The 9,603-nt window shown below is 52.6% G+C and overlaps 1 protein-coding gene across 1 annotated transcript in view; it reads left to right on the plus strand.

Moving 5' to 3' along the window:
• Positions 1 to 9,603, plus strand: part of HECTD4 (HECT domain containing E3 ubiquitin protein ligase 4) — a 127,703-nt gene that overhangs the window by 107,958 nt on the left and 10,142 nt on the right. Inside the window, 9 exon segments of the mRNA XM_015413276.1 lie at positions 1,772 to 3,154; positions 4,546 to 4,753; positions 4,913 to 5,136; positions 5,584 to 5,735; positions 6,405 to 6,511; positions 7,603 to 7,726; positions 7,899 to 8,089; positions 8,228 to 8,374; positions 9,167 to 9,286. Of these exon segments, the coding sequence (XP_015268762.1) occupies positions 1,772 to 3,154; positions 4,546 to 4,753; positions 4,913 to 5,136; positions 5,584 to 5,735; positions 6,405 to 6,511; positions 7,603 to 7,726; positions 7,899 to 8,089; positions 8,228 to 8,374; positions 9,167 to 9,286 (2,656 nt within the window).

Here is a 9,603-nt window from a genome sequence, read left to right on the forward strand (position 1 = left end):
GAAAGAGTAACCTGGCAGGATTTTTAATCCCAACAGGAAATGGTAGTCCTTCCCCACAGATGCTTTAAAACAAAACAGCCCAGGAAAGTTCTGTTGGAAGCAGTCCTCTGAAAACTGCCGTGTGTGTGTGTGTGGGGGGGGGGGGTTGGACCAGATGACCCTGGAGGTCCCTTCCAACTCTATGATTCTATGAACTCTTGGAGGCAAAGTGTGTTGGATTTAGGCCTCAGTTCTGGCAACAACAAAAAAAGCTTTGACTATTCCTCGCTCTTGTATCTAGACCCGCCTAATATGTTTCATCCGGGAAAGTTGCCCTGTAGGAGGGGCTGACCTGGCTCCATCAGGAAGGGGACACAGTGATAGATATACGCAATAAAAAACTTAAGTACAGGAAGGGAACACAAATCCAGAAACGTCATCTTCAGTCTTATGAGAGTCCCAGCAGATGCCCCCGCCATTGGCACCCCGGGAACGGAAAAAATGGGTTTTTAAAAATGGCATAGAGGATGGCACTGGACGTTATCTACCCTGTGAGCTAAGGGTGGGGTAGGGTAGGGGCCTGCACAGCCTCAGTACAGACTCGAGTTAAAGCACATTCCACGGGCTGCATGCTGACTTCACACTGACTGTTTTGTTAGATGTCTGCTTCTCCTGCGAATTCCGTAACATATCTTCAGGATCGCCCATTCCCCTATTTTCCCCGCAGAGCATTGCGCTCAGCTGACCAACACCGACTGGTTGTCCCCAGCCACAAGGATGTCTGGCTAGCCTCGACCAGGGCCAGGGCTTTCTCTACCGTGGCCCCAACCTGGTGGGACAAGCTCCCACTTGAGATCAGGGCCCTGCGGGATCTTCTTCAATTCTGCAGGGCCTGCGAGACGGAGCTCTTCCGCCAGGCTTTTGGCTGAGGTGGCAGCAGGGGTCATTTCGGAGAAAAAGAGGTGCACGAGCTCATTAGCATGACTTATTTGCATATGCCACACCCCCTGCCATCACCGGAAGTGTGTCAGAAGGCAACACCCACCGCTCAGGCTCCACTGGACTGTTTTGGATTGCTAGCTATTGGGGAGGGGGAATGTGCAGATCTGTCCTCACGGAGGAGGGAGAGCTTTTACTTGAATAAAACGTGGTCTTAAAAGTGCCACCGGACTGTTTTGGACTGGGGGGGGGGGGCCCTCCGGTTTCCCTGGTTGCTTACCTGGTTGCTTCTTGCTCTGCCTGAGGAGGGGGTGGAGCTTGTTACATGTTCCCACCCCCTGGGCTCTTTACTGCCGGAGCTCCGCTCCTGTGCGCTCCAGCAGGAAATGACCCCTGGGTGGCAGACATCCAAATCCATCTCTGGCCTCCCCTGTTGAAATTGCTGGCTTCTGATGAGTCTAAGATGGAAGGTCAAAGAAGAAGGGGACAGCAAAGGATGAGATGGTTAGACAGTGTTATTGATGCGGTGAGCATGAAATTGAGCAAACTCCAGAGCACGACGGAAGAGAGGAAGGCCTGGCGTGATGTGGTCCATGGGGTCGCGGAGAGTCGGACTCGACTGTGCGGCTGAACAACAACAACAATGATCAGTCTAGACTGAGCATAGTTAACAAGGCTTTCGTGCTGATTGTTGTCATTGCTTTAAAATGTTGTTTTCAACTATTGAACTTATATGTTATTGTTGTCATGATTTTGTGTGACCTTGTAAACCACCCTGAGCCCATTCATGGGGAGGGCGGGATAGAAATTGGATGATGATGATGATGATGATGATGATGATGATGATGATGATGATGATGATGATGATGTGACATCTGTGAAATGCTTTAAAAGTCCCTAATCTTCTCTGTGCCCCGTTTGGCTCTTCCTAGGGAACTTCCTGTGGACCACCAACATGGCCGCCTGCGTGAAGGAGCTGCTGTTCCACCTCTTGGCCGAACTGCTCCGCAAAATCCACAGCCTGGAGCAGAAGAAGAACCCGGCGGGGCTCTCGTCCTCCATCGCGCTCCAGCTCAATCCTTGCCTGGCCATGCTGATGGCGCTTCAGTCAGAGCTGCACAAGCTGTACGATGAAGAAACCCAGAATTGGGCGTCCGGGAGTACCTGCGCCGGATCTGGGGTCGGAGGCGCCGACCAGGGGCGATTCTCCACCTACTTCCACGCCCTGATGGAGGTCTGCCTGGCGGTAGCAGAAGTGACCCTCCCCATCAACATGAGCATAACGGCCAACGTGATGTCGTCGACCGGGGGCCCGAACCTCAGCGATTCTTCCTCCTCCTCTTCCTCCTCCCCGGGGCAGACCCCCCAGAGCCCGAGCCTCCTGTCAAAGAGGAAGAAGGTGAAAATGAAGCGGGAGAAGACATCGTCCTCAGGGAAGCGGACTTCGTCCCGAGCGGCCGACGCAGACGCGGCCACGCTGAGCATAGGCGGGAGCAAGCCAGAGGACATGCTGTGGTTCCACCGGACGCTGACCTTGCTCATCATTCTCAGGCACCTCACCAAGAAGGACCCCCAGGGGCTCGGCGTGACGAGCGATGCCGTGACAGATGCTTGCCAGGCCTTGGTTGGGACGACGGCTCATAGCCGCTTGCTAGTGATTTCAGGGATCCCCACCCACCTGGAAGAGGGGACCGTGCGGAACGCCATCCGCAAGGCCTGCAACGCTCACGGCGGCGTCTTCAAGGACGAAATCTACATCCCTCTGCAAGAGGAAGAGCCTAAAAAAACAAAGGACAAAGCGGAGGGAGGGGAGTGCAGGACTGAGATGGACAAGCCGGTGGTCTCCAGTAGTGTGGACAGCTTGGACATCAGCAGCTCCAGCAGCGTCACGCCCGCCATGAGCATCAGCGCATCTGCCTCTACTAGCCAGGCCTCCCTCTGCAGCTCCCAGGGCATCTCCCGGACCATTAGTGACATCTCCGTCGACCAGTTCCAGGCGGCCCTGGAGGTGCCCGTTCCACCCGGGTTGCTAGAACCGCATGTGGTTTCCAGTCAGGAAAGCTTAGACCTTTCCCTTTGTAGTACCGGAAGCCTAGGCAGCTTGGGGAGCCTCGGGGAACCGATTGACAACGTGGAGACGGCGTCGGTGTCCGACGTCGGATCAATGTACACCGTGACGTCGCTGGACAGCCAGTCGGTCCCATCGAGGCCCATCAAAGGCTTTGCTGTTGTGGAGGTAACAGCTGTTTTCTGGGGAAGGGAATTCATTCTTTGATTACGCAAACTTTGAATACAGTTTATTACAGGGCTTTAATACAGTCGATTACAGTTTATATATGTGTTCATTTTGAAGCCTCCCTTTCTCCCTGAGGCTCAAGGTGGATTACAAAATGTAAAAATATTAAAAATGTAGACACCCTGTATCACATGACCTTTGAATGCAATCATTTTTTGTGAGCCTAAAAATCTTTTTCTTTGCTCCAAAATACAGATCGTATGGGGGCGTTGCCTCTTTTATTAGAAGATAATAGCAGACCTACCACTCTTTTAGCTGTGAGATTTTATGCAACTGTGATAGATTTTTGCATCCTTTCAAATGGGGTCTAGCTTCTTCTATAGTTCAGTAATCTGCTTAAAACTAATACGTTAAGTAGCAGTATGAAGTAGAGAGGAAATGTAAAAATGATGCAGTCAGGCAACCATAAGACATCCCATAAATAATGCAATAGGAAGGGAGACTGTTGACCACTAGTGGCACAGATCTGCAAAGTTTAACCTGGTTTGCTCTTCTTGCTGCAGGTAGACTGACTTGACAGCTCTTCTGAAATGTCATGAACAGTCATCGGCATAAAATGCATCTCAGTGCAGCAATAATTTAATTTATTTTAATTCATGTGACGTTCAAAGTTCTCGATCTTGGATTTTGAAAAGTTGGCTTTAGGGAGTAATGAATGAATTAATTATCATATGGCCTTGTGTGTAGTATAGCCAGGAGATCCTAAGATTGTCTGGCAGCCAGAGGTTCTAGCTCTTATGCACCACTAGGTGGCGAGCTAGGCTTGTTTTCAAGACAGGAGACGTTTCAGAAGGTGGTTTTCCATGGCCTGCCTCTGGTCTTCCTTGGAGGTCTCCCATCCAAATACTAGCCAGGGCTGACCCTGCTTAGCTTCCGAGATCTGACGAGAGGGGGCCGGCCTGGGCTCTCCAGGACAGGGCTTTGGGGACACCGAGTAGGCTTACAGTTGGGGGAAAGGTGGCGAGGAGCTGTTGGTGAGGCCAGAATGGGAACAAAAGAAGATCGAATGGGTGAAAATCACAAGGGAGTCGATACCGGCTAAATATCAGGAGAAACTTCCTAACTGTAAGAGTGGTTGAGCAGTGGAACAGTCTGCCCTGGGAGGTGGTGGATGCTCCTTTGCTGGACGTTTCCAAGCGGAGGCTGGACGACCATCTTTTGGGTGTGTTGCAGGGCTATCTTCCGGCTGTGCTCCTGCAGAGTGCAGGACTAGATGACCTGCAAGGTCCCTTCCAGCTCTTAGCATTCTATGATTCTAACAGCTAACTACTAGATGACGAAACTGTTTGAGCTTCCAGATCTCTGCTGAATGCAGTGTGTCGTTACCACAGATAAGATCCCGAGCCAAAATAGAGAAGATCCGGGCCAGTTTATTTAACAGCAGCGATCTGATTGGACTGTCAAGTCTCGATGGGGAGGATGAGCTCATGGAAATGTCCACAGAGGAGATTTTAACCGTCTCTACTGTGAACCAGAGTTTGTTTGATACGCAAGGAAGTCCCGCGCTTGAAGACTACTTCAATGACAAAACGATCAAAGGTGTGTGTGTGTGTTCGTGCAATATATACAAATGGATTTTTAAAATGAAGAATAAATGTGTTGAAGGCAGTGCTTTTAAGTGCCGTATCAATGGAAGGGAGGCTGGCTTTAACATCCTCTTGCCATTTCTAAAAAAAACAAACACCCCGTTTCCATCAGGAGAGAAGTTGGCGCCAGGTGCTCGCGACGTCCTCACCGACATATTCAAAAGCTGCCTCCACTCTGAGCAAATGCTGAGCTTAACTCCTACGAAACCCACCAAAGTGGCGGAGATCTATCTGAGCAAAGAGCAGATCAACGCCCAGACGCCCGGGAACCTCCTGTATTCCTTCTTCACCAACGTCCGTCCCCCAAAGAAGGTCCTGGAGGATCAGCTGACTCAGGTGAGCGTTCCATTCTGCGTAATCCCGCCAGTGCTTAAAGACGTGAAAGTCTGTCCCACGAGGAACCCGGATCCTGCCGCTTATGTCATTTGCACCTACTTTTGTCTCATCGTTCCGCCAGTCATAGGGAGGCGAGGTGAAGTTGTTCTACAGGCATGGCAGCTGAGTCCCTTAGCAGCGGCCAAAACACCTGTCTCTCCCCTGCCCGGGTTTCCAAAGATTTCCCAAGATACCTGTTCAGGTTTTTCTTCGGAGTCCTTAAGAACTCAGAAGCGGCTATCAGTGAGAGGGCGGGGTTTCTTGGGATGCTGCCGACACCTCTGCCCAAGGCCGCTTTCCGTGCATGAGTCACACGCCTGTCGTGGCGCGAACCCTGCCCTGCCCTGCCTTGCCCGGCGGAAGGAGCCCTCCGTGCCAGCTAACCCTTCTTCCTTCTGACTCTTGAAGATCCTGAGGAAATACGGGGCTCCCAAGCCAAAGTTTGACAAGAACAAGTACAGCAAGGCGGGCAAAGAGCAGCACCCGGTGAAAGTGGTGAGCACCAAGCGGCCCATCACAAAACCCCCGGCCAAGGAGAAGGCTGTGCTCAACAGCGTCAGGTGAGCGCCTTTGGCCCTTTCTGGGCACGATCCTGGCACTGCAAAGGTGCACCGGTGAGCCACGGGCAGCCCAGAAACTGTCCTTGGGGAAAAGGCAGTTTTGTGCAGTGTTCCCTCTAAGCTGAGTTGGTGTGAGCTAGCTCACAGTTTTTTTAGCCTCTGGCTCAGACATTTTTGTCTCAGCTCAGGAAGGAGGGCTCCAAAGCAAGCAATAGCCAGATCGCTCGCTCACAGCTTTAATGCCAGGAGTTCACAAAATAGATTTTTTGCTCACAAGCCTCCACAGCTTAGAGGGAGCATTGGTTTTGTGCATAGTTTACGTGGCCTTGCCCATACCCCCCCCCCCATGATGGCTTCCAAACACCTGACTCCATGGGATCCATAGCAGAATCCTGACTACGTAACAGAAGACAAGGGCTGAGTCCCTGGATAAGGCAGCGAGCCTTAATCCTTACTTCCAGATGGGGTTTTTTGGTATCTGGGGTCAACGTGAAAAGCCACTGTTAGGTCACAGTACCAGAGTTTTCTGTCCCAGATGCCAATTTTGTGTGGTGCCTCCAGGCTGCCTGGAGAAGACTTCCACTAAGTATGCGTGTGCGGTTATCCCACACCGGCTCTCAAAAGCAGCTGAAAGCCTGCCTTCTGACACGGCCATTTCCTCTCTCTTAGCAGGACAGCCTTGAGTGAAAAGAAGCCAACTGTGAAACCCAAGTCCCCAGAGAAGAGCAAACCTGATGAAAAGGACCCAGACAAATCACCCACAAAGAAGCAGGAAGGTGAGGGCCCGGGCGGGGGGGGGGGAGTGAAACGCTTCTGCCCTGTTCCCAGGAGAGCCACGGCAGCACACCGGCAGAGCAGCAGCCCCTAAATCGAAAAGTGGTTTTCCTCCCAGGCTGGGCTGCGTTCCAGTTATGCTTGCCGCTCCCGTGAATTGAAACGCTCCTAGCCTGATGACCCCGTTGGCTACCATGGATGGCTGGAGAGCGATGCAGAGTCTGGCGCCCTTGTGGCTGGTGGTCTTTTAATGTACTTTTAGTAAGGCACAAAGTGGTAAGACTTGGAGGGTGTTTGGGGGACATTCTCCTTGGACACCTCTCTCCCCGCACCCACCCCAGAGGGATGTGAGATTGTCAAGGCAGGTCTGATTTCGCATGTTCCCACCACTGGAGGCCAGGCCAGGGGCTATGAACAGCAGGGCCTCCTCTGCAGTGGTCCCTGTCTTGTGGGATTCTGCCGAAAGAGCTCCCTTGCAGCTTCCCTTGACACCGTTATGACTTTTCCCGAGGCAGGACCTTTGCAGTATTAAATGGTTTGCTACCTGTAATTGCTGGCTGCATTCGTTTTATTCTGTGCATTTTGCTTGTTCTTATTTTAACTGCTTTGAAGTTTATTTATTTACTCAATACCCCGCCTTTCTCCCCATTGGGGACCCAAAGTGGCTTGTATTGTTTTCCTCTCCTCTGTTTTTTCCTCACAACAACCCTGAGAGGTAGGTTAGGCTGAGTGTATGGGACTGACCCAAGGTCACCCAGCCAGCTTCCATGGCATGAGTGGGGATTCGAACCTGGGTCTCCCAGATCCTACCCTGACTCTCTAAACACTACACCACCCTGGCTTCTCGAGTGTGCAACTGTTTCCCCCCATGTATTTTAAAGTATCATGTAAACCGGCACTGCAGCCTAAAATTGAAGGGGGGAGGGATATAATTTTTTTATTAAAGGATAAACCGTAAAAATCCAGAGTCGGCTGTGATTTGAAACTCAGAAGGAAGGGGGCATCGCACACACGGGGTACAAGTGGTGAATCCAGCAGCAATGGCTGGTGTTTTCAGCTGCCTCATGAATGCTCTCTTGATAAACCCTCTTAGTTCCGGAGGAGAAATATTTGACGCTGGATGGATTTCAGAAATTTGTCATCGATCGGGCAAAACAGGACATCCGAAGCGTGTGGCGAGCCATTTTGTCGTGCGGTTACGACCTTCATTTTGAAAGGTGAGGGAGGGCTTTGTTTGCCGGAGGGGGACAGGATGACGCTCTGCCCACAGACGTTGCAGAAGCGGTGGGGTTTTGCCACCTTGTCCGTCAACACGGCCAGGCCAGTCCCATCAGCCCCAGACCGTGTGCTTTGCACTCCCTTCCAAGCTGTATCCTCCCTGTGTCCCAGGTGTGCCTGCATCGACGCCAGACATGCCCAGAAGGCTTCCCGCAAGTGGTCCCTGGAGATGGACGTTGCCCTGGTTCAGTATGTCAACCGCCTCTGTCGCCATCTGGCCATTACCCCAGCCCGGCTGCACCCTCACGAAGTGTACTTGGACCCCGCGGACACAGCTGACCCCCGTGTCTCCTGCCTGCTGAGTATGTGTGTATTTGGGGGGGGGGGGGGCCGGATCAGACCTGGGGCTCGGCGGCGGAAGAGGAGAGCTGGCGGCCCAAGCGGGCGCCTGTCCTCCTTCCTTTCCTTCTCAGCGGCTGCCTTCTCTTGCTCCCTTGCAGATGTTCCTCTTGAGAGCTTGCGCCTGCGTTTTGCACTGCTTCAGTCCCTCAACACCACGCTGGAGACCTTCTTCCTGCCGCTGGTGGAGCTGCGCCAGACTGAGATGTACACAAACAGCATCGCAGCGCTGCTCCAAGTGGCCAAAGGTGAGGGTTGTGTGCCGACCGTGTGCCTAGCGGAGCCATAAGGGAAGCAGGGCTCATTTTGCAGTCATACAAAGGGGAGACCAGTGCTCCCTCTAAGCTGAGGAAGTGTGAGCTAGCTCACAGTTGTTTGGCCTCCAGCTCACTCATTTTTGTCTTAGCTCAGGAAGGAGGGCTCCAGATTTATTAGGGTTCCAGACTAATTTCGGCGGCAGCCAAATCCCTCGCTCACAACTTTAATGCCAGGCGCTCACAAAGGAGAACTTTTGCTCACAAGACTCCACAGCTTAGAGGGAGCATTGCAGTGTTCCCTCTAAGCTGAGTTAGTGTGAGCTAGCTCACAGTTTTTTAGCCTCCGGCTCACACATTTTTGTCTCCGCTCAGGAAGGAGGGCTCCAGAGCAAATCAATTTATGCAGTAGCCCAATCGCTCGCTCACAACTTTAATGCCAGGAGCTCACAAAGTAGAATTTTTGCTCACAAGACTCTACAGCTTAGAGGGAACGTTGATGGAGACACTGACAAGACTGTCGCTCGGGGGGGAAGGGGGCTGGAAGGACTGGGGAGCAAGCGGCTTCCCTTTCCCCCCCAAGCTGAGTAACTCCAGTCCTCAGGCAACTGTGGAGGAGCACCATGTGCGCCACTCCGAGAAAGGAACCTTTTCTGAGCACCAGGGACCGACAGGGGAATGCCGAGTCCCTGCCAGATGTCCGGATTCCCCGGCAAACGGTGCGCCTGGATTGCGGCCGTTCCCTGAGGAAGAGCCACTCAATCAGTTCCCTGGGTCTTTCTCTAGGATTCATCTTTTACGACACGAAAGTGACGGTCATGAATCGGGTGCTCAATGCCACAGTGCAGAGGACGGCTGATCACGCAGCCCCAGAGATCACCCTGGATCCACTGGAAATAGTTGGAGGTATTCTCGGCCCCAGTTCGTAATCTCTGTTGGCAGGGGTCATTTCGTAGAAAAAGAGGTGCAGGAGCTCATTAGCATAACTCATTTGCATATGCCACACCCCTTGACATCACCGGAAGTGTGTCAGGAGGCAACACCCACCGCTCAGGCTCCACTGGACTGTTTCGTATTGCTAGCTATTGGGGGGGACGGACACGTGCAGATCTGTCCCTGCAGGGGAGGGAGAGCTTGTACCTGAATAAAACTTGGCGTTAAAGGTGCCACTGGACTGTTTTGGGCCGGGGGGGGGGGGGGGGCTGGCGGTTTCCCTGGGTGGT

The sequence above is a fragment of the Gekko japonicus genome, unplaced genomic scaffold (genome assembly GCF_001447785.1).
Source record: "Gekko japonicus isolate JY-2015 unplaced genomic scaffold, Gekko_japonicus_V1.1 scaffold10, whole genome shotgun sequence".
In the NCBI taxonomy this organism is placed as follows: domain Eukaryota; kingdom Metazoa; phylum Chordata; class Lepidosauria; order Squamata; family Gekkonidae; genus Gekko; species Gekko japonicus.